The sequence below is a fragment of the Miscanthus floridulus genome, unplaced genomic scaffold (genome assembly GCF_019320115.1).
Source record: "Miscanthus floridulus cultivar M001 unplaced genomic scaffold, ASM1932011v1 os_1466_1_2, whole genome shotgun sequence".
In the NCBI taxonomy this organism is placed as follows: Eukaryota; Viridiplantae; Streptophyta; class Magnoliopsida; order Poales; family Poaceae; genus Miscanthus; species Miscanthus floridulus.
Genome location: NW_027097738.1, coordinates 1 through 24,445, shown reverse-complemented (window position 1 = coordinate 24,445; position 24,445 = coordinate 1). Strand labels below are relative to the sequence as shown.

General features: G+C 46.2%; 1 protein-coding gene and 1 long non-coding RNA gene across 5 annotated transcripts; one reads left to right on the top strand and one right to left on the bottom strand.

Annotated features, from left to right (window-relative positions):
- The first annotated feature begins 9,320 nt into the window (after nt 1-9,320).
- LOC136534075 (uncharacterized) lies at nt 9,321-20,761 on the top strand. Of its 2 annotated transcripts, XR_010778652.1 has the most exons (7): nt 9,321-9,669; nt 9,794-9,893; nt 18,960-19,162; nt 19,243-19,516; nt 19,586-19,804; nt 19,888-20,203; nt 20,288-20,761. It is a non-coding gene; the product is annotated as an uncharacterized lncRNA (long non-coding RNA). The 2 variants fall into 2 exon arrangements; XR_010778651.1 differs by lacking the exons at nt 18,960-19,162; nt 19,243-19,516; nt 19,586-19,804; nt 19,888-20,203; nt 20,288-20,761 and adding an exon at nt 10,579-10,740.
- LOC136534074 (ABC transporter B family member 21-like) lies at nt 10,865-17,524 on the bottom strand. 3 transcript variants are annotated; one of them, XM_066526556.1, is made up of 11 exons: nt 17,393-17,524; nt 16,250-16,812; nt 15,770-16,167; nt 15,442-15,680; nt 14,197-14,722; nt 13,722-13,995; nt 12,793-13,628; nt 12,443-12,709; nt 11,990-12,253; nt 11,610-11,903; nt 10,865-11,498 (listed from the first exon to the last, which is right to left on the bottom strand). In XM_066526556.1, the coding sequence occupies exons 2-11, from the start codon at nt 16,629-16,631 to the stop codon at nt 11,145-11,147; spliced, it is 3,834 nt and encodes a 1,277-aa protein (XP_066382653.1). In that variant the 5' UTR covers nt 16,632-16,812; nt 17,393-17,524; the 3' UTR covers nt 10,865-11,144. The 3 variants fall into 3 exon arrangements, with proteins under 3 accessions (XP_066382653.1, XP_066382654.1, XP_066382655.1); XM_066526557.1 differs by lacking the exon at nt 17,393-17,524 and adding an exon at nt 17,136-17,371; XM_066526558.1 differs by lacking the exon at nt 17,393-17,524 and adding an exon at nt 17,001-17,105.
- Nucleotides 20,762-24,445: the final 3,684 nt, after the last annotated feature.

Below are 24,445 nucleotides of genomic sequence, written 5' to 3'. Positions count from 1 at the left end.
TTCAAACCTTCATTCTAGCATTATCTGAAGAAAGGACAATTCCAATATGATTCGGCTTGTTTCCTTTCACACCTCTCCTTTTCCAGTTGACGCTGGTATTCTTGATCCTTTAACCAACGTTGATAATCCTTTTCCTTCTATCGCTGCCACTTATTCAATAGGATCTAAGATGTAACTCGCGGCTTTGTCACCCCATCTTTTGATGTTTCCCCTAGCTCATATCAGCTCTTTTGCTTATCACGACGTCTTTCAATTTTCCTATATTCGTCAGCCGATATTTATATCTTGGGATCGACTGTTCTAGCTTCTCTTGATTTGTTTGATGTCAAGACCTTAGTCTTTCCTTTGAACAGCCTAGCGTCAACCATGTTTTGATCTCCTAGGAAAGGATTATCATTGACTTTCATTTTCCGAGGCGTATCAAATTTGAGCCTTTCTTGTTGAATAGCCCTATGTATATGCTACCAAAAAATTCTGCATTCATTAGTGGAATGAGAAGTAGCGTTATAGAACTTGCAGAACTTCTTATTCTTCAACTGTTCAGGGGGCAACATAACATGATTATCAAGCAACTTGATCTGTCCCTTCTCAAGCAAGAAATCGAAGAGCTTGTCTGATTTTGTGACATCAAAGTCATACCTCTCCTCGACTCCTCTTCCCTAAGGATTTGGCACCATTACTGTCTTTTTGCTCCAATTCCATTCAGCCGCAACAACCTCTTCTTCTTCATCTTCATAGCCGTCATCGACTGAGTATGGATTATAAGCTTTGGCCACTGTGGTACTCTTCTAAAATCAGGTATCTCTACGCATACTCTAGAATTGGCTATTGAGCACTGCCACTCGTTGAGCCAATTGACCCAAGTTATCAAATTCTTGTCCTAGTAGTTTCTCTTTCCACATTGGCAGCATTCCTTGAACGACTAAAGCAGCTAGTTGATCATTAGCCAAATTTAAGGAGAAGCATAAGTTCCTAGTTTCTCGGAACCTCTGAAGAAACTCAGTGCTCGATTCATTAGTCTTCTGCCTTATAGTTGTCAGATCAGTAATCTTCTTTTCTACAGTCCTAGTATAAAAATATGTATGAAATTTCTTCTCGAGGTCAACCCAGTTGGTAATGGAGTTGACCAACAATGATGAAAACCAAGTGAAGGCTGGCCCTGACAGGGACAAGAAAAAGAAACAAACTCGATGGGCCTCCTCAACTAATGCCTCGCCCAATTGTGTAAGATACCGGCAGACATGTTCTATCATGCTTGTACTATCTTGACCAGTGAACTTGGTAAACTCTGGAAACCTATAATTTGCAGGAAGGGCGGCCAAATCATACCATTTTGGATATGGGCGTTTGTACGAAAAGGTCAGCCCTTTTGGCTTCAGACCAAATTGATTCTTCATTATCTTGGTCACCTTTAGCAACAACTCATCAGCATGTGAATTTGGATTTCTCTGCACCTGCTGACCCATCTGTGGATTGAAATCCCGTGTGCCTTGATACCCTATATTTGGAATCATGTTAAGGGTGTTATAATCTATGCCATAATGATACCCTTATGGAATCTCTATCTGCTGGGTCCTTTGCTGGCTTGCTGCTTGAAGTCTCTGATTGTAGACATGAGGATCTATATCTCTACGGATCCTTTGAATTGATGGTGCTATTTTTTGAGCCGACGACGGTATGTGGCCTGATGTGCCAAAATTAATCACCTGGTTCTAACATTGCCCGCTGGCTGTTGCACATGTTGTACTGATGATCTAGGATTATACTGTATCTGATTTGTAGTAGTACCTTGAGCTTGTTTAGGTGAACCCTGAACTGCCTAGACATCACCATTACTAGCTGGTGCTGCTTCTTGATGGCTGGTACCGACTTGATTAGTCCCTTGGGTCGACGAATCTAGAATGTTGTAATAAGTCGGCCTAACTTGACCAACTGGAAACCCATGAATCGCTTCTTTCATGGCATTGTGGAATGTGTCTAAGAAAGCTTTATTATGGCTTGATATGGCAACACGAACAGATTTATCCACAATTTCCATAAAGAAACGTCTGTCTTCAGCTTCAACTATATCTGTCTACCCATGTAATAAAACTCTTGGTAGTGGAAATTTCTGAACAATTATGTCGTCACCTGTTTTGGTGTAGGACAACAAACATTTGTTCTGAAATTCTTCTGTAGCTTTGCTGATGACACCTTTGTCTCCATCAGGTAGATCTTCATAATGTACCATATGGATGTCATTGTTGTTGTGAACCACCATGACGATTGTGGGGTCCCACCGGGCATGCTAGAAACATGTGTCGACATGGAAATTTCATCCCGTGCCGAGGGCACACGAGCAAGCCGGAAGGGTCCGCTCGATGGAGCTAGAGATCCGCCTAGCTTTAGCGCAGGGATGGTCAATCCTGCGCACTCCTCCTGAGACTTGTTAGTCAATTTGACACTACAATTGACAAGGAGAGAAAGCTAATCAGTAATTTAAGGCAGAACATGCCAGTGTTGTCAAACAGTCTCGAATGTGCGGCTCTGAGAGCCGATATGAAAGGAGATCGACTAAACAATCGATTCCAGCATATTCATAAGAATAACTAGCCGATAAAACACAACTCATCATTTAAAGTGTAGATTAGATCAATTTAGATTAACAAACGATGGGTTAAACAAGATATAAGGCCGATCTAGATCAATCCCAATCGAGCAAAGTGATATTATTGTAATTAAATAAATAATGGAAGTAATAAGCAATATCGGTAACTTAATGAATCTATCCGAAGGAACGCCACCCTTAGATAGAGCCGATAACTTGACCTTAATCTAGTTCGAGCAGTGGAGGTTGACCGGATCGATGCAGCCATACTTGAACTAGACAAGAGTCGATAACTAGCTTATACCAGAGTCGCAGTGGAGGTCGACCAGATCAATACAGTTGTACGAACAGAAGTATAAGCCATGACGGTACTTATAGACAAATAGTGGAGGTCGACCGGATCGATGCAGCCATACTTGTTGAAGAACTCACCAAGATCTACTCTACTCCTACTCCTAAGGGGTGGCCGGAGCTGAAAAAAGTAAGTAACTTGTATTTGATTGATTGTGTGTCTTTTACAATAGCCGGGGGTCTGATATTTATACCTAGAGCCTAAACATGAATCCTACTCGAGCACGACTTGTTACAAACTTTGGCATAGAAGAAAACATCCCTAATTTAAGATAACTTGGACCCTAATCTTTCTCTTTTTGTAGAGTCCGATATACAATTTTCTGGTGCCAACCATAGCTCATCATCGCTATCTGCTGACGTCATCCTCATGCAATCGATTCCTTGATGGGCACAATTTTGGAAGCCTTTGAATTCCCGCACTCTTCTCTCCAAATTTTGGTGTAAATACATACATATATGGTGGAAGGCAAGAACATATGTACTTTTGGTCAACTAAGTCCAAACAAGGGAATTTAAGCTATATTATGGAGAGTAGCTACTTAAGAGATAAAAAATTGCAATCCAAATGAATATGAGAGATAACTTTACCAATTTGGATTGAGTTAATGTAGCGTACCCATGAGAAACTCATTCTCACCGAGAGACTACACAAATCACTAGAAGAAAAGATTAGTCTCAAAAGACACAAGGCATAGAATGGGCTCCCCCTTAATATGTGGATCAAGTACTTGAATTACTTGTGAAATGCACTTGAGTCAGTTTAAGAGTCTAGAGAAGTTCATCCTATATCTTTGTCAAGGCATAACAAATTTGTAATAATTGAAATTATGCCAAAAACATACCACCACCAAGGTAGATAGATCACCACACAAATTTTGATTGTCATTACCATCATAAATGAGACTTCAATGATTTGGATGGCCATAGTTCTCACTTGACGAAATGTGGTGAAATTGAGTTCTTGTGATCATCCAAGATCCATATTAGGTTTCCTAGTTCTTTCTTTATCTAAAGCAACCCACATAGAGAGCAAGAGGTAAAATTCATGAAATTTGCAAATTGTGAACTAGGAGTTACCACTCTTTGTTGACAAGATCCTAGGTGATCAATGGGATGGATCATGTGTACTTGATGAGCTCTTGAGAGGAGAAATAATAATGAAAGTCCACTCTTCAATTCTTTTCTCCAACTCATTCAGATTTGGTTCCACTAAAGGATTGGGACATCCGACACTAAACCAGGTGCATTTGGTTTATAAAGACTGAGACCTCCTAGAATAATTATGAAGCACTTAGAGAATCCAAAGGAACCATCCATCCTACTTTGATGTTCTTCTTTCTCCAATGTGTGAGGCTACTCAACCTGAACTTGAAAGAAACCATTAGTCTCACCAAATATAGTCTAAACTCCCCTTTAATTTGTGCATACAAGAGTGGACAAAGTACACTTCACCACATTAACAATATGAGGTCAAGGGAGAAGTTTTTGCTAGATTCCAACTGGTTTTAAATTCTTTCAAGCTGCTTGTAATCCAATTAGTTTCAGCTGGTTTCATTTGCTTCCAATTGATTTCAACAATTTCCAACTGACTTTAACTCATTGCTGCTAAATGTAACTGCTGAAGTCAACTAGTTTCAATTTATCTCGTTGCTGTTTCTAAAAGCCTACACCTGATTTCTTCTAGTTTCAACTAGTTGCAACTACTTGCTGCTGCTTGTAATTTGATTGCAACTCCTTTAGACCAAACTGATGCTTCTTATTTTTACTGATTCTTCATGACCAACTTGAGAGCCAACTTAATCTTATTGTTTCAATGCAATCCAATTCCAAGCAGTGAGTTTTCAGATTCTGTCGTTCTTGGAGAAAAATTCATATCTCAGACCACTTGTCCAATATGCATGAAATTTGGTAGGGATGTGAATCTATGAGTCCTCTAACCGCTGTAATAATTTTAGCTCATTTGGATTACATTTGATCAGTCAAATCAATTTTCTACCAAAACTGCTAGGTCTGAACTGCAGTGTTGAAGCTGACAGAATTCAACTCAAAACTGACGTTCTTCTCAATCAATCTTCAAGGCAATTGTACAGCAATAAGTACTAGATGTGTACACTTTCAGCACAGCACAACATCTACTTGCTGCTCGGGAGAATGGAGGCTCGTCGGCGTGTAGAGTTCACCAGAGGCAACGGACCAGTGGCGCTTGGAGGCGCGGCCCAGTGGCGGCGCCTGCACGACGTGGAAGGGAGACATCGGCCGCACGACGCGGAAGGGAGGCATCAACCTCTATGTGGCTGGGAGGCAGCGACCGCATGACTCGGAGTGGGCAGCAGCATGCCTCGCCTGGCAGGGCCGTCGGCCGAGCGCCGAGTGCGTCGTGCCTGGCAGGCCCAGCGGCCAAGCGCTGCGCCTCGGAAGCGGCTTGCTGTCCTAGCGTCGTCGCGCACGAGTGGCTGCCGTCAGGGCTCACCTACCTCCGCACCGCCGTGAGCTCACCTCTATGCGGAGTGCGTGCCGTGGGCCGCGGAGCTCTCCTGCCTCCATGCCGTCGCCCGCACGACTCGCTGGCCTCACGTCGTCGTGCACAAGCGATTGCCGCTGGGGCTCGCGTGTCTCCATGTCGACGCAAGTTCGCCTCTGGGCAGCGATGGAATGGTGCTGTTGGACCTCCTCTCCAGGCAAGAACCGAACAGCTCCTCATGCACTAAACAAACTGGTCCAGGGATGGAGGTGCCCTGCCGTTGTGGATGACCATCGAGGAGGGAGATAGAGGTGCTGCCGTGGTCATGGTGTGTAGGTGCGCTCCTTGTCGGCTGCTAGCGCATAGGGAAAACCCAGATCGAAACAAAGAAAATCAGGGAAGGTGAAATCTGGAATAGATTTAGTTAGGACGATCCTCCCGTGCATATGCGGCCCGTGGAAAAAGTTTAGGCAAACATTTTTAATAAGAGGAATTTTACAGTGTTTAGAAAAAACTAAAGCCATCTATCTAAATAAATCTAATGATTATAAAATAAGAAGAACCAATACAGAATAACTTAAGTTGTGGGCAAAAACCTATAATACGTGGGTCAGGAACTAGTTTCAAATTTAATCGCAAGGGTACTGTAGTATTTTCACAATCTGAGCAGCTCCTCATCATTTCCCGTGTGCGTTATCTGTCTCTGTTCTTATCGGAGTTGCCCACCTGGCCCGCTCGTATGCCGCCACCGCGGCTGCCCACCGCCAGGCTGCTGCCACGGTCGCCCGACGACACCCCAATGCCGCGCCACCCCCGGCCAATGCTAGCCTAGGTAGGCGCGCCAGCCATGGTCGAGTAGACATCAACCCCCAGCTCGAGCCGTCCAATCGTGGACCTCCAGTGCAGGAGCAACAGCTGCGGGCTGGGGTTGGGGGCGCCGCGACGGGCTCGGCTCAGTAATTGGCTCGAGCTACCTTTGTAAGCCCATGAGCTAGGGAGAAAAAAATTCACTCAGCAGAAATCAACGTTCAGTCGCTCACGTACCTTTGATTCAGTATAGCAAATTAGGAAATTCCAATTCAAGGAACAAATCAACCAAGGAAAAAATCTATATAACCCCTCAACTATTTAGGATAGATTACTTCACCTTCCAACTATAAAACTAGATTTTCTACCTCTGAATTTTTTAAAACCGGTCAAATAATCCCCGAGCTGTTTTGGATGGGTGGTTTTGCTACAGTGTATGTGGTTTTGTTTTTTCTTTTTTAATTTATTTCTGCTGAATCTTTGAAAAATCATAGTAAATCACAGAAAAATCATAAAATGAAAAATCCAATTTTGTTGGACTCCACATAAGTATATCTACACAGTGAACATATAATATGGTATGCTTTAGTACAAGGTTTTTGTTGTAGCTTTAGATTTATACTTTTCTATAATTAATTGAAATAATTCATAGTCGTAGGGTTTATGGTACAATTGTGGTGAAATTTTTATGGTGAGCTAATTGTTGTATGCTTGAACTATAGTAAAAGTTTCATACTTATTGGATCATGTATAACTTAGTTATAAATTAGCCCACCATAAAAATTTTACCACAATTGGACCATATAAGCTGCAACTATAAATTATTCTAATTAATTACAGAAAAGCATAGATCTAAAGCTATAGCAAAGACTTTGTACTAAAGCATATCATATTATATATTCATTGTGTATATCTACTCATGTGTAGTCCAACAAAATTAAATTTTCTATTTTATGATTTTTCTGTGACTTACTATAATTTTTTAAAGATTCAGCGGATATAAATAAAAAAGATAAACCACCGTCACCGTAGCAAAACCACCCTCCAAAATAGCTCAGTGAAGGGTTATTTGACCGGTTTTGCAAAATTTAAGAAGTAGAAAATCCGGTTTTATAGTTTGAGGATGAAGTAGTCCACCAGTGAAGAGTTTTATGGTGACTTTTTCCACAAATAAATGATTCACGTGTCGTTGGTTCAGCGTCAGAAGCAAGAAGCAAATTAATGTATTTTGAGAGACTCAATCACAAAGCAAGATCCGTAGAATCCATGAAAGACATGACCGGAAGTCATGGCACAACAGCTCAATCTCAAATTAAAAGCAAGCAGAGCTTTGAGGGAGCGTCCTGACTGCTCTGGACCTTGGCGCTCTTTGGGGCTGGCGGCGGCGGGTGCCGGCGCGCAGCTTGCGCGGCCACATGGGGCGGGCAGCCAACAGGGTTGTCGCCTGGGCTTGGGCGCTCGACAACCAGGCGCCAGGCGAGGCGTCGCCCGGTGCACGGTGGAGGGGCTGCTCCTACTCGGCGGCTCAGGCCGGCGGCCGCTGGCGCTCGCGAAATCCAGCGTCCGGCGTCCGCCTTAGGGATTCAGGGAGTTGCTATGTAGGAAAAGTACTTAACTGCTCTTAAACATAATTAATTAGTTTTTCTATTCTTAGGAGAGGGACCATTGGTTCCTCCAAGCACAGTAACAAACCTCTTTTAATAACTACTAATTAAATAGGCTGCTTTGAGATATGTACAATTTTGAAATGAGAAGTATTGAGTAGTTCTTATATAATAACATGTCTAGATACATAATAAAATAGATAAATAAAAAAAAGTCAAAACGACTTATGATTTAAAACAAAGAGGAAGTACTTTCCAAGCCTGCCAGAACGATAGGAAGTACTTTCCAAGCCTGCCAGAACGATATTTTATCCAAAGAGTAGCAGTCTATAAGGGCAGTCCCAATGGTGCATTGATGATGGTTTCTATCCTCATTAAATGACTTGCCACGTAGGCAAAACGCTGATGTGGCAACGTAATTAATGAAGAAAGAGAGCAAAAATCATAGAAATTGTTTCTTCATGAAGAAACCAGGTCTACTCTTGACCCAATGTACTAAGAAACCATGAAATCGCCATTGGGGAGAAACCACCAGTTTCTAGGGAGCTCGTGTCGCACTCCCATTGGAGGAAAAGATAGAGTTGGGAGAGAGAAAAAGAAAATAGTTATTACTCATAGAAACCATGGGTTGAAAAACAGTACTTTTTGGCGCGGTATCCTATATTATAGAAACTACTAGTTTTTTTCATTAGGACTTCCCTAACACAACCTAGGGACTCAAAGCCCACACTATGGAGATCAGCAAAAAATTCAATAGTACAGGTACAGCGCATAGGTTGGCTGTTAATGCTTGGCATGAGACCACTACTTCAGAAGTTATTTTCTCATGCACAAATCAAGACCATGTTCAAGTCACACACAAAAAAAAGACCATGTTCTCAGCTCCCCATATTAAACTGGCTGAAAGATGTTACTTGAGATCGGGAGGAGGAAGATGGGTAGAGAAAGGAATCGAGTGTTTTGGGGTCCCAAAACAATCGGGTGTAGGATAGACAAACTCTAATCTTTTTATGTTATGAACGAACTCAAGATGAGTAGACCATGGACAATAGTTTACATGTTGTGACTTGGTCGGCAGAGATGCAATTAGGTATACTGGGGTGGAAATAATTTGTACATCCAGGTTCGAGTTCCTTTCAGTGGCACTACCTTAGTCTAATAAATGACGTAACAATGAAATTTGCGCAAATCAAACTAGCTTAACTTTGACTAGTTTATAATAAATAGTCGTTCATATCTCCAAGATAGTTTACTACGAAAATACATTCCATAATTAATTTAATGGATTCACCATAGTGAGACTTGAAGATCTACTAGCATAATAAATTGTCATTCATGTCTCCAAGATAGTTTGCTATGAAAACACATTCCATAATTAATCTAATGGATTCATCCATAGCGAGATTTTTTTTTGTTTTCTTTTTACAAGAACCGGTTGGTTGAACTGGGCAAAGAACGCTAGTATTCTCGTAGATAGTAGATGGTATAATATCCACCGCATGGCCAGCCGCCGCCCGTTGCAACTTGCAGCAAACAAAGGCGCCATCGCCGTTTGCAACTACAACGTCCAACCCACCCAATCCGCTTCCACAAAGTCAAAACAACTCCGCCATCTCATCTGCCTCGAGCAAACAAGGCGGACAATGTCAACGCTCCTCGGCTCCAACACAAATTCTAGCCAACCCCATCTATTGCCCGAGGGAGATAGAGAGCGCGAGAGAGATCCGCGCAACGCTGCGCGATGTTCTTCAGGTCAGGTTCTCTCCTGACTTATTACGGAGAACCGGGCGCCGGTGATCGCTAGAGGACGGCGGCGCGAAGATCTGGTGGTCACGACCAGCCGCGCCGTCTACGAGGTTCGTTCTGCTTTAGAGCTTTGGTCCTCAGTTTTCGCCTGTGGTTCCATAATTCCGTGGCAACGAGGAGAGCCGTGCTGCTCGCAATACCGCCCTCTGTTGATGATCCGCCCTTTGTCAACAGGCCCGAGCTGTTGATGGGGAGAAGAAATTTACGAAGGGACATCGGAGCCTTTACCCTGCCGCGTTCATCCTTAATCATCAACCATGGTTCAGGACCTCAGGTGAGTTCTAATCCGATGAAGCTTAAGGCTCCGTTCGGTTACAGCGCTACGACACGAGGAACAGTTCCGGCCGTGGAAAACTTACGTAAATTGAGTAACGAATCGAATCGTTCCCGGGGGTCATTCCCGGAATCGTGTCTGCCTTATTGTTTTACTTGCTGACAAATTCCCCAAGTCTTTTCTCCTACTGTTGTTATTGTTGATAGCCAAAGTCGCTTAGGTCCCGTTCGGTTAGGCATTTCCGACCTGGAACGGCCAAGAACATTTCCAACCCAGTACAAAGTATGGAATGGGTTCAGGCCCGGAACAGTTCTAGGCTATTCCGGACTAGAAACGAACGGGCCCTTATGCTATTGCCTGATTAGTTCTACGCATTTCTAGTTTGTAGAAAATGCAAATTGAGAGGGCTACGATAAAATTTTTCCCCATAGGTTTCAATAAGTTTTGCCAGAAAATGCAAATTAACTCTTGCGCTCTTTTGCGCGAGCGAGGAACACGTGTGTATAGTTTGGTTGTCAGTATGCCGTCAGCCAAATGGAAATCACTTGGATTACTAGTTACTTGGCGTTTCAAAGACTCGGTAGTCGATCACGATGCCCCTTGAGTGGTGTTTTCCTTATTAACGAAAGTTGTGTTTCTGTTTAGTATTTCCTTTCACATAAAAACACATATTGTTTTGGGCCAGATCTTGGAAGTTGCAACCTGATAGCCTGCAGAAGCCATTCTTCAGCGTTTCATCTCAGTTTTTTTCAGCCATATGGTTAGACCTTATACAGTTTTATATGCTTCTAAATTGTAATGATTGAATTTGGCCTTTTCTTAATTTGATTTCCAATTGATTTCTTGATATGGGGTGATGATAAATAAATTCGCATGAGGAGACTGAACCTTTCCGAGCTGCTCTTTCTTTCCTGAGCAGGGTCATCATTAGTTCCATGCAAGCTATAAAGGGGGGAAATGACAGCAAGAACATCAGAGGTTATATCATAACCATCATCTATTTGGTTTCTATGTTCGAAGCTACATATACATATTATATAAAAATTATAAAAATTTATCTTAAGGACCAGCTCCTTGCATTTACATTTGGCCCTTGCTATTTGTAACATTTCCCCGCTTAGGTATAAAAAACAATTATGTATGTCATCAAATAGAGGAACAGAGACTAGCACCTGACTTGCTACACAGGTTGTGCCAGCTCTGTTCATATATGTTTTAGCAGACGTTTGCAGGATCCCATACTATCACCTGCTACGAAGAGGCTGCCGAGTGAAGGGCGACGAGGGACGCATACGCGCCATCCTTGATGTTGATCAAGGCATCGTGCTTTCCCTTCTCGATGATAACCCCATTCCTCACGACCGCGATCAAATCTGCATTTTGTATTGTTGACAGACGGTGAGCGACGATCACTGTTGTCCGGTTCACCATCACCCTGTCCAGTGCGTCCTGGACGATCCTTTCGGATTCAGCATCCAGTGCACTAGTCGCTTCGTCCAGAAGCAGGATCCTAGGGTCCTTCACGATTGCACGGGCGATTGCCACACGCTGCTTCTGCCCTCCTGACAACTGAGCTCCACGCTCTCCAACCATTGTGTCATACCCCTGCATTTTTCAGGTAGACACTTCCCTCAGCAACAGTTTTTGGTGCTTGATTGATTGCATAGAAAAGCCACATATAATATTTCTTGATGACATCAGATGAAAGAAACTAACCTGGAGCGCCGAACTGATAAATTTGTGAGCGTTTGCCAATTCTGCAGCAGATATGATCTCAGATTCTGTTGCTTGTCCATCTTTTCCATAGGCAATGTTTGCCCTTATCGTGTCGTTAAACAAAGTTGGTTCTTGACTAACCAGGCCCATTTGTTGCCTTAACCACCTAAGCTGGAACTTCTGTATGTCCACGCCATCTAGTAGTATGTGGCCTACATCTGGGTCATAGAACCTCTGAAGCAATGAAATTGCTGTTGATTTGCCACTACCACTCTCTCCAACAAGCGCAACAGTCTGAAAACAAATAATAGAATTGTTATACTTGTAATCATAAACATTGTTAACTCAATACAGGATTTATACATTAGAAGATCACTTGCCTTTCCAGCATGAATTGTCAAGCAAAGGTCCCGAAAAATCTGAACATTTGGCCTGGTTGGATACCTGAAGCTAACATGCTGGAATTCGATATTTCCCCGTAGTGTCTCAACAGTCACCCCAGCATCCTCACTTGGGTCTATCCTTGATTTTCGGTCTACAATTGCAAATATAGAAGATGCAGCTGATTTTGCTTTGGAAGAATCCGATGTAAGGGTACTTGATTGCGACACTCCAATTGCCGCCATTGCAAGAGCAAGAAAAACCTGCATATAGAAGGACACATTTTTAGAGCTCTTCATTTGGAAGCTACAAGGTACTCACTCCAAATCACGTTTTTAAAAAAAAAAGGATAACCCAAACCATGTTGCTTCACATTTTGTAGTCCTGTCAAGCATTTCTTTCTTCCTTAATATGAAAGCCAGATGAAGTTAAAAAAAATTATCAGTACTTACCCTGAAAACTTTAGGAAAGGTTGTCTTCCTGTCCTCAACAAGCCGAGCACCAGCATAAAAGCTAGCTGCATATACCCCAAATAGCAAGAAAAAGGAAACTCCAAAACCGATTCCACTTATAATCCCTGTCCTGATTCCTGTTCTTAGGGGACCTTCACATTTCCTCTTGTACAAATCCATGACCTTCTCTTCAGCTGAGAATGAGGCCACTGTTCTTATGCTGCTTACTGCATCATTAGCCACCTGGCTTGCCTCTTCATACATCATCTGCATTCACAAATAACTAAATGAAGTCTGATGCAATAGACAATAAATCTAAGGCACAGGCAGTCCAGTACAAGGGAACAGACCTTTGCATCTGCACTGAAACCCTGAATAAACTTCATCTGGATCCATCCATTTAGGCCAATGAGTGGTATTAAAGCTAAGATGATGAGGGATAGCTCCCAGTTTGATACAAATGCAATTACCAAACCAGCGACTAATGTCGAAGAGTTTTGCACAACCAATTGAAGAGCATCTCCCACAAGTCCTCTAACTTTTGCTGCATCAGCTGACAGCCTTGCACCGATTGCTCCACTTGAGTTTTCTGGGTGATCAAACCATTCAATCTCCATATTTACCACCTTCTCAAATGTCATCAGTCGGATCCTTCTAATCAACCTGCACCCTGCTATGGAGAAAAGGTACGAACCGACAGGGAGTGACAAGAAGTACACTGCACCAAACACCAAGAACATGGAAGCCCAGAACTGTGAATCCCTCCTTAGAAGATGTGGAGGCTCATAGAATGCTTTTATCACATTTGACAGGAGTATCGCAAAGATTGGGAAGATAACCCCACTGATGACTGAGGCAATGGAACCTAGTATAAGGACTGGGATCTCTGGCTTGTTAAGAGATGCAAGCCGGCTGAGAGGCACTTCCTGTGGCATCTCGTCACACAGTTTGTTAGATGAACCATCCTGAATATCAATCCCAAGAGGCATACCGAATGGTACCGAGAATGAATGGTGGCTACTGTTATCACGGGATGACCTCCTGCTAGCTGACTTATTTATTGACATTTGTTTGCCTGGACGAGCATTGGCATCACCCTTCCGATTGTTCTGCTGGTTTGCTTCCTGTAGCCTTATCAGTTGGCTATAAGCCCCTTCTGGATCTCTTAGAAGCTCATTGTGTGGACCTGGTCCAAAATGTTAAATGGTTAAGCAAAGATGCATTGAGCAATCAAAGACTGGCAAATGATGATTTTTGATATTGGTGTTTCACAATATACCTTTTTCAACTAGTGTTCCTTGATGAATAACAGCAATGGTGTCAGCATTTCGAACAGTGCTCAGACGGTGTGCAACTATGACTGTCGTCCTATTTGTCATGACCCTGTCAAGAGCTTCCTGCACAATCCTTTCAGACTCGGCATCCAGTGCGCTAGTAGCTTCATCCAATAGTAGGATTCGTGGATCTTTCAGAATAGCCCTTGCAATGGCAATTCTTTGCTTCTGTCCACCAGAAAGCTGTGTCCCATGCTCACCAACCGAAGTATCAAAACCCTATGAAAATATCAGAAACAGAAGAGATCTCAATGCATGCTGCATAACTAACCGAGCCACTGAGAAATTAAATTGTATTTTATTTTATTTTTATATTAAAATATAACCAGTAGGGGCACAGCACCTCCTGTTTCTTAATTAAAAAACAAAAACAAAAAACACTGGGAGATGTAAAGCTTGCTGCTTGAACAGCATTCTGACCTGAGGCATTTTATCTATGAATTTGGCAGCATTGGCAAGCTCAGCAGCAGCTCTAATTTCGAGATCCGTCGCGTTGTCTTTCCCATAAGCTATGTTCTCTTTTATGCTGGCAGCAAAAAGGACTGGCTCCTGGCTGACAAGGCCGATTTTACTTCTGATCCACCTTAACTGGAACTCCTTGAGATTCACACCATCTATCAGAACATCGCCAAGCTGAGGATCATAAAACCTTTCGATTAGGCTGATGACCGTGGATTTACCACTCCCACTCTGTCCTACCAATGCAATTGTCATGCCACTAGGTATAGTGAGGGAGAAACCCTTGAATATTTGCTCATCAGGCCTTGTTGGATAGGAGAAATAGACATCCCTAAACTCAATATCCCCTCGAATGTCCTCCAGCTTCCTTCCTGTGGTGCTGTACGCGTCGATTTCTGGTGTTCTGTTGATCGTCTCAAACATCTTGTATGCAGCGGCCTGCCCACCTGCAAACGCTTTCATGCTTGGAGACGCCTGACCTAGAGCCCTGGTGAATACGGTAAAAGATGTCAGGTATCAGATGAAGCATAAAACATTAACTGAAAAACAGTCAGGATATTAGAGAGAGAGAGAGAGGAGGGGCGGGGTGAGGGCAGGCAAAAGAACATATATATTCTCAACAGCTGAAACCAATTCATTTTAGGCTGCACTGTACAATTTTGAGTTGATTTTTTAGGTTACATGGATGCCATCTATTTTTGTTGAACGAGGAAAGTATTTTGGGTTGGCCTGCCGATAGGAGTTGTTAGTTAGCAATAGTCCAATGTACTACTAACTTGAGAGAGAAGGGACGGCTCCATGAGTGGCTTGAACTGGTCAACCTGCTCAAGTCCGTTAAGCAATTTTCCCACGATAACAAGGTGGTTTTATTTTCTGAAAAGGCACGTATGGCCACCTAACGCGTCCAAATCATCATAAACATGAAAGCTTTATCTGTTGCAACCACCCTTTGCAGTAACAACTTCTAAGTACAGATGATTAACTGAGTGGTTACACACAGCACCGTTACCTTGATCATGCGCCAGCTACCAAATGCAGTGGTTTCGGATATTCCCAGGATCACGAAACAAGAAAATGACTGAACTACAGGACCTACTGTTAAACTGGAAGAATAGGAACTGAATATATATTTCATTACTGCTAATGTGGCATGGAGTACAAAGATTACTGAACCATATGCAGCTTAGAAATGAATATTGAACTTACAGAGAACCAGTGAGGACTGCAAAGATCACGTTCATGACCTTGGCTCCGGTGTACCCCTTCTCCAGGATCAACTTAGCGCCATACCAAATCCCCAGCGAGTAGCCGCAGAAGAGGAGCACCATGACGGTGCCCATGCCAAGCCCAGTGGCAAGGCCCTCTCGGATGCCAGACTTGTACGCGTTCTTCAAGGACTTGTTGTACTTCTCCACCGCCCGTTTCTCGCCGGTGAAAGACGCAACCTGCAGCAGCAGTCATGGTCACATGGATCTGTTGGGAGCGCTTCAGGGTCATGTGTCTATTAGGGGGATGGATTCGGTTGTGTGCTCACCGTCCTGATGGAACCGATGGTCTGCTCCACCACCACCGACGACTCCGCGTAGGCCGCCTGGCCTAGGGACGCCATCTTGGTCACGACGTTGGACATGACCGCGCCCGCCACGACGAGCGGCGGGATGGTCGCCATCATGACCAGGGTGAGCAGCCAGCCCTGCGCGAAGGCGACGATGAAGCCGCCGAGGAAGGTCACCACCAGCTGGATGAACTTGCCGACCTTCTCGCCCATGGCGTCCTGGATCAGCACCGTGTCGCCGGACATCCTGCCCACGACCTCGCCGGTGCTGGTGTACTTGTCGAAGAAGGCGATCTCCTGCCTCAGGATTGTCTTGAGGTACAGGTTCCGTATCCGCGCCGCCTGACGCTCGCCCGTGATCATCCAGCAGGTCACCTCTGGTCGGACGGAAAACAGTTGAGCAGCCTTAGTCTGCGTGCGTCCTCAGTGTCTGACTCTTGGGGTGTGAGGTGAACTTACGGACGAAGGAGGCGACGGCGGAGGCGATGGCGAGGTAGATGAACTCGAGAGAGACCATGGACACCCGGTTGACGACGTCGTGGATGCTGAGCGCGCCGCCAAAAGCGTCGATGAGGTTGCCGAAGAGCACGGTCATGAAGGGCATCGCGGCGCCGTTGGCCACGGCCCCGAGCGCGCCCAGTAGCATGAGCGCCACGTCGGTGGAGTCCGCGAACGCGAACAGCTTGTGGAACGGCACCCGCGTCGCCGTCGCCGTCGCCTCCGCAGCACCGCGGGATTCCCCCTTGGCGCCACTGCCCTGGCTCCGAGCCGAGGGGCCGGACGTGCCTGCCGCCGGCTGCGAGGAGGCATTCGCCTCGGCGGGTCTCCAGGACTCCGGCATGGCTACCGCCGCCTCTGCGTCGAAGATTAGCGCCTCCGCGCTCACAAATCCCTCCCCCGCGCGAGATTGGGCAGTGCTGCTCGGCGCGGAACGCGCAGTGGGCCTCTGCTCTGCTGCTCGCCCTCGTATGGTTGTTGCCTACCACCTCCTAGCTCCTGCATACCAGCAGCGCCTCACTCACCTGCCACGGCCCAATAATTGCACACACATTCAGCAGCGGATTCGTCTCAGTGCCTCACAGCTAGAAAGAAGATAGCAGTAGAATCTGGGGAAGCAAACAAGCACAAGAACAGGGCAAATCTGAATCTACAATCTCTTCCTAGCAACCGTAACCGATGAGAAAGACAGGGTTTCGTTTCGGTATCCCACCCGCGCAAGAAGATTGATTTGTGTTGTGAGATAAAGGAGGGCGCTGCGCTGCGCTGTGCAGTGCAGGTGGGAGGTAGAGTATGGATGCGAACTTGCGAAGAAGTGGTAGTATGGCTGGTTGGAGAAGGAACAAACCGAGCAGGAAAAAAAGTTGGCAGCTTTCGCACTTGCCCGCCGGACGCGGACGCAGAGACCAGCAGTTCAGCACCCGCACCACCGGGGAAAGAGGGGAAAGAGAAAAGCAAGCTGAAGATGGGAGAGAGAGAGAACGGCGCGTAGTGGCGCCGCTGCGGTGGTTTCGGTATCCATGGCGGGCGAGCAAGCATATAAAAATGTGGGGACGCCGAGGCCGAGGCCAAGGCGAGGCTACCACCACGCACTGGAGTACTCACCATGGCAGGGGCACAGGAATAAGCATCCGTGAATCCGTCCTGTCCGTCTCCGTCTCCCAGTCGCAGTGCTCCCAGACCCAGCCGGCTTGTATTGCTGGCTGGCTGGATGCTGGGTATTTATAGATGTGGGGCTTTGCGTTCACAAATCACAATTCAGCCAGATCCCGATCGATGACGCTGCCGTGCTTTTGTTTATGGTATTAGTTTTTTTTTCCCTCTCTGTCTCTCAATCTCAAAGGAGAAGAGGGCCAGTCCTGCACGCTGTCAAGAAAGCACCCTGTATATTGGGTTGGCTATATAGAATAGCCACTCTTTTAGAACTTTTATTAGTATGAGCGGTAGTGGTACACAATAAGTATTAAGTATTAAATGATGCAAATCATAACTCTATCTTTGAATAATGTATGGTCATCACCAATAACTCACACTATAATTACATGGTTAATCGTGAGTAGTATATACTCAGCCTGTTCGTTTGTTGGTTTCAGCCAGAGCTTATTAGTCAGCCAACAGTATTTTTCTCTTACAACAAATCCAGCACCAGTCAGACTTATCAGACCAGAAACCAACTAGCGAACAGGCTGACTATCTGCATAAGACGTTGATTCAGGCAAGCTCGTTATTAACGGAAGACGATGGTTGAGGCTGAAGCACACTGCACGCGCATGGATCGAAAGGAAGAACAGAGATACTTACCCTATTCGCTTATGCTAAAATTTAGCTTATGCTGATGTTTATGTTGAAATGTTGTAAGAGGAAAAACATTGTTGCAAAAGGTAGCTCAATGGAACAGGGCGACGGTTTGCCGCGCGGTGGTACCGAATTTTTTACAATTTAGCCCCTTTTTGAAAGTTTCTCACAAATAGACCCCATAGCGGAAAGAATTCATAAAATTGACTCTTAGCTCGGCGCCATTGATGCTGGCGCCTACCTCGGCGCTAGCGTCTCTAGCGCCGAGCTCCTGGGCACGGAGGATGGCATGGCAGGGAGCTCGGCGCCAGTCACTCTGGCGCCGAGCTCGGCTTGGCGTCGAGCTCGGCTCCAGAGTGACTGGCGCCGAGCTTCCAGCATTTAACCCCGGCCCAACCTTCCTGTCCGAGCGTTCTTCCTCTTCTCTCTCCTCCCTCTCGGGTTTTTTCTCTCCCCACTTCACCCTACCTCACGAATCTGCATATTGTACCTTGAAAACCTTGATTTGATCCATAGATCTTCGAGAGCAAGGTATCCTCGCTCCATTCCTAGTTTTTTCGTATCGATTCAGTATATATTAGTTGGATTTTTCAACCTAAGAATCGTTATCACTTAGGATTTCATTGTATCACTCAATATATATATTATACAACCGTTGGATGATGCCAAGGCATGAAAAAAGCTAGCAAATCTAGGCGCATGTAGTTATGTTATGGGTTCATTATTGTGCATCAAATCGGAAACCCTAGGTTTAGGGTTTAATATTAACTGCTTTCGTTTCTTAGAACAAAATTGGTTGTATTGTAGTTATGGTTCTCATTGATATTTATTTGTGATGTTTTGATTTATGTTTGTTAAATTACATCCGTTTTGTTAGATGCAAGAAATATTTCGGGAGGAGTTTTGGCGAAAACGGGAGGTCGTCCTCGAGAATTATACCCCGACGCGTCTAGCAAAGATGCCCCCATCCCTCCTGACCTCCCTGTCCCTAACTGTGTCTGTGGTTTCTCGGCCTATGTTTTTCAATCGAAATATCCAGATACAGCGACGCGTTGCTTCTACACATGCAGTCGTTTTAATGTAAGAAATTATTTTCACTATGCTTTTTCTTTATTTGTGTATGCATTCTACTAATATTTTATTGGAATCTCGTTGTGTAGGACCATGAGAGGTGCTTTTTCTTTCAGTGGATTGACGATGCAGACAAGTTTGATCCTAGGTACCTCCTTTTCGACGATTGGTTTAGAGGGAGACATCCACGTGAGCACTTCAAGCGGTGGGTTCCACCCCCCTAACCCTCCGCCAATGACGGCTAAGGAGAAGCACCTAGCCGCAGTTAGATGACTCGAGGAACCTCCTCTGTGCGATTGCGGAGATCGAGCTGTGATAAACCCTGAGAATACGTTGGAGTTTATGTGTCCAAACAAGCATGAAGTAAGTGCAAAGTGCATGTGTTCAAATCTTGAGCTATATGTGTTCATGTACTAATGTCTCATTATTTAGGTATTTTCAATGGCGAAGTGTCGTTTCAAGGAATGATTGTATGGTCCTAAGAACCAATGGCCGAAAGAACCGCGAAGGGTTAAGGAAAATAAGAAAGAAAGGGTAATCTACAAAATACCTCATGTCATGTGCGAATGTGGTGTTAAATCCAACTATAGTCTAGTTCCTTCGGAGCTTGGAATAGGCCATTATTGCGGCCATATGATTGAGTATGATGAGGTTCGTTATTTTTGTGGTAAACATGGAATCATATTTTATTTCTTTTGCTAAGACATATATGATATAATATTTCTTTTGAACAGAGCACTAGAAAATACAGGTGGGAATGTTATGATGGTCAAGCTAAATTCTTGGATGAACTAAAGAAGAGGCAACTAATTGCACGAAAGAGGGGATATGGACCTGACTACGTCAACCTATTCGTTAAACATCATAAAGAAAAGATGCGTGAGTTTGCTAGACAGCGCGGTATTTACAACCCGATCGTTGTTGGGCTTAACAAATGGAGATTGGAGGGGCGGATGACGTTAAAGGAGGAGAGGGCAAGGAATGAGGCAAGGGGGGAGACAAGAGTATAGATGCATGTCTTGAACGAGCATGTTCCTACATTATATGTCAGTGAGTGCTTGAAAGCCTTTTTCGTTGCCTGATTTTAAAAGTAATATAATCGCGTTGCTAACTGATTGTATTTTATACATGAAGGGATTGATTGCAGCGAGGAATATGCCGCAGAGGTGGCTCGTGCAAGGTATGAGGAGAAGGAGTTAGATGAGCATAGATCGTGAGCTGGTCGCACCGTTCAATCACCGATTATGTTGTCTGATAAGGGGGACGAGGATGAGGACGACACTGGCAGACTGAGTGAGCTCATTGCTCTAGCAAAGGCGGGCATGCAGACGTAGGAGGCTGAGGACGACACTGGCAGACTGAGCGAGCTCATCGCTCTAGCAGAGACGGGCATGCAGGGCGCAGGAGGCTGAGGACGATGCTGGCAGACTGAGCGAGCTCATCGCGCAGCCTCAGGGCGCGGCGCGGGGCGTGGCGCGGGGCGGGGGGCGGCGCGGCCAAGGGGCACGAGCCGTCCGCTGGGCATGCAGGGCGTGGCGCGGCGCGGGCGAGGGCGACGCGAGCGAGGGCGGTGGCGGCTATCCTAGGGGGAGAAGAAGAGAGGAAAGACGCGGGCCCAGTAGGTATTAAAGGATCGACGCCAAGATCTACGGCGCCGAGCTCGGCGCCAGAGTGACTGGCGCCGAGCTCCCTGCCATGTCATCCTCCGTGCCCAGGAGCTCGACACCAGAGACGCTGGCGCCGAGCTAAGGATCTATTTTCTAATTTTTTTCGTCATAGATCTATTTGAGAAACTAAAAAAAAGACTAAATTATAAAAAATTCGGCCGATGGTAATTGCAGCTTGTACCATGACGCTGTTCTAGGTTGATGCTACTAGTAGAATACCAGTACTTGTACTGTAGAGTCTATAGATGGGCAGGCGCCGTTAGGCAGTCTGACTGGCTGACAGCTGACGCACGCACGCACGCACGTTGTCGTGAGATCACGTGGCTGCGCGGCATCCGCATCTCTCCCACATGACATGGATGGAGGAACCTAATGTCCTCTATATCCGAAGTTTATTAAACTAATGATAATGATGCGATATCAGCTGCTGTTGACCACGGTCCATAACCCTGCGTGTTGTGTCTTGTGTGCGCATGCGCTCCTGCCGGCACACGGTATACTCGAGTCGATATGCTGCGAGACGTTCGCATATGGCGCGCGCGCAACAGCCAACAGCTGAGGCTTGGTACGCGCATGCTTGCTTGGCCGCACTGGCTGTCTTCCATCATGACTCGTGAGGGCCTGCGCGCAGCGTGCTCGTGACATTTTGCGAGTTTCCGATGCGTTGTCTGACTGGCCCCGGCTAGGTGTGGGCGAACTCGTCCATCACGACTCACGAGGGCCTGCGCGCAGCGTGCTCGTGACATTTTGCGAGTTTCCGATGCGTTGTCGAACTGGTCTTATATCTATGTGGTCATAAGACAAGTACCGACGGGTTTGTGGTTGGCGTTTTGCTTCGTGGTCACGCACCCTTGGACCCGTGTCTCCCTGCGTCCTCCCTCCCCTATCCCCGTCGCGTTGCGTTCCCTCCTTTCCGTTCCACGCGCACGCGTGTCAAAGACGGGGTTTGGGTTTGGGTTTGGGGTAACCGCATGACATGACGCCACCAGGGACGACGCTCGCTAACCACTTGGATTATTGGAGTCTGGACTCTGGACTGCACGACGCCTCCGCCGGTCCGCCCTGCACCGCGGTGAACGGGCTGGGCACGGCGGCAGGCGGCACACCCCGGCTGCCACTGCCAGGGAAAAAACAATCGCCCTTCGTCGTGCTCCTGTGCATGCGGCCAAGGGTTGGGTAGGCGGCGAACGAATAGAATAGAAAGAAATAGCCCACCGGGCAGGAGGACGCGGCAGGTTTGGGCTTTGACGGCTGACGTCTCCCAATAACTAGTGCGAGTAGTTTGGGCGCGACAGTGACACCTCTCGTCTCCTCCTCTCCTGTGCATGGAAGCAGCACTCCCGTGGACCGTGCTGCATACGTATCATCCATCGTTCTCGTTCCCCTTCTGGCCTTCTTCTACCATCGTTTCGAGCGCAGGCACGCGCCAGGGCGAGAGGCATATCCAACTGTGGCATGCATGAGGAAATTAAGCGCCACCGCCACGGAGATCTGCAGATGGAGACGGAGGCCCACAAGCAAGAGGGCAAGATGGCAATGGCAATGGCAATGGCAAGGCAACTAACCCAACAAAGCCAACGACCACGTACTTCGTCTCGTTGCTCGGCTCCTCCTGCTCGATCAGCTCATGGAGGTCATGCCCCTGGATGGGTCTCGTCTCTTTCCTTTGAAACTGAGCAACGTTTGGACCAACCACCGATCGAGATGGTACCATGCATGCATGCAGTCGATCGATCGAGCCTTTCGGGTACCCGCTCAACACTGCTTCTCTATAACTGTAACGTTCTAGTGACTGATGTACTCTCTTCCTAACTGACCCTTGGTGGTCGACTGTATGTACTCGATCTCTTCGACACGTACGACTTGCATGCTCCTCGTTTACTTGGCCTATAAACCCAGATTCTTCTCGTCCCGGAGGATAGGACGACTGCATTGGGTTTACATCAGCCTCAGAGTGGGTGGTCAACTAATGAAAAGCTATACTAGTGAGTTGGTGGGTGTGCTAGCTTCTCTTTATTGATATGTACCATTAAATTCTTGTCATGTTGCTTTAGTATTTGTTAAGATTCTCTAATTAACTAGAATATCTTATTTATTTAATTATACTACTGTTGACGATGGTGGTCAGACGAAAATATTAAAGCGTGCATAGAGATAATCCAATAATTGTGTAATGCCGTCGGAGAGAAAGGAGAGAGAACTACTCGTATACTCCGTATGCGTGTAAGGGTTTGTTAGGCGATCCTCCATCTCGCAATTATTTGCGACAGCTCGAATGTGTACTAGCTACTCTCTCTCTCTCTCTCTCTCTCTCTCTCTCTCTCCCACTTTTTGTTGCTCCCCATCTTGTCTCCGAACTGGCCTCCATCCTCCCCGTTCTTCTGTTGTGATGGTGTGATGGGTCAGCTAACTCAATCATCATCCCCTGCATCTGCATGCAAAAGTCGTCGTTGCATGCCTGAAAAGTCCATGCATGCACGCGTGCCCTTCATCAGGAACAGAAATCCAGTCCAACTGGACCGTATACATACGTGTATCTTCGTCTCAAATTCAAGTCGTTTCCGTTCAATTCCATTTTTGCAGATTTGCTCCCGGCCCGCCGCTGAAAGAAGAACAAAATATCAAACTTGCTTTGACTGCGCTGACGCTTGGCTGCGACCTTATCCGTCCCGCGTCATTGTCATGAAACTTGGACGGGAGTGGCTCTCTCTCCCTCTCTCTCTCTCTCTCTCTCTCTCTCTCTCTCTCTATCCATATATATAATGGCTGTGCAATGATAAAGCAAGTTGATGCCAATGCCAATAAAACCAATCACCTAGTACTTGCTACCCCCGGTCAATGACGCTCTACTTGCGTCGTCCACTGCACACACGAAATCTCTCTCTATATTTTCGTCAAATCTGACGAGACACCAGGAGCAGTGGACACATTTACTAAAGCTGACGCGATCGTTAGGTACGTGACGGCCGGGCGTGTCAGCGGTAACTCAGGGTCAGGGACGGCCGGCGGGCGGGCGGCGGCGTGGCTTGTGCGCTGCGCACATATATACTACGTGACCGATCGTCGACGACGAGCCTTATCGTCTCTCGCTCGCCGATCCAAATACAACGCGTCCACCCGATGAGAAATCCAAATTATCGAACGTGTGCGCTGTGCGGCAACCCAGAAAAAGGAGACCGCTTGCTTTTCGATTTGAAGCAGGAGGTAAACGGCGAGTGCGTGCGTGCGAGCGATTTTAAAATACGGATCCTGCTCCAAATCATCGCATTTCGTGTAGTGGGGGTGCACCGGAAACACGCCTTTTTTCGAAGCGAACCACCGGAAACTGCCACTGCCCCTGCCCCTGCCCCTGCCCCTGCATCGCATCATCGCATTTGCATGCGTTCTTCCGCCAGGACTGCAGGACCCGCGGTTCGGTGCCGATGACAGTGGGTCCGTGAAAGCATGAGGGACCCACGTGCCATAGTGGGCGGGATCCACGTGAGTAGCGCCTTTTTCGCTTTCATCGCCTCATCGGAGGGATGGAAGGAAACAAGGAGGCCGGACCGCCGGAGCGCATGGTGTGGTGGTGTGGTGTGCGCATGTGAGAGGCCACTTGCGAAGCGGCCGCCGCACATGCTGGTGC

Coding starts and splice junctions, on each gene's coding strand:
- LOC136534074 (XM_066526556.1), bottom strand. CDS start 16,631: ATGCCGGAGTCCTGGAGACCCGCCGAGGCGAATGCCTCCTCGCAGCCG. Junction 12,254..12,442: donor CCTTTCCTAAAGTTTTCAGG/GTAAGTACTGAT, acceptor TTCTATATGCAG/GTTTTTCTTGCTCTTGCAAT. Junction 11,499..11,609: donor TTATCAGTTCGGCGCTCCAG/GTTAGTTTCTTT, acceptor TGAAAAATGCAG/GGGTATGACACAATGGTTGG.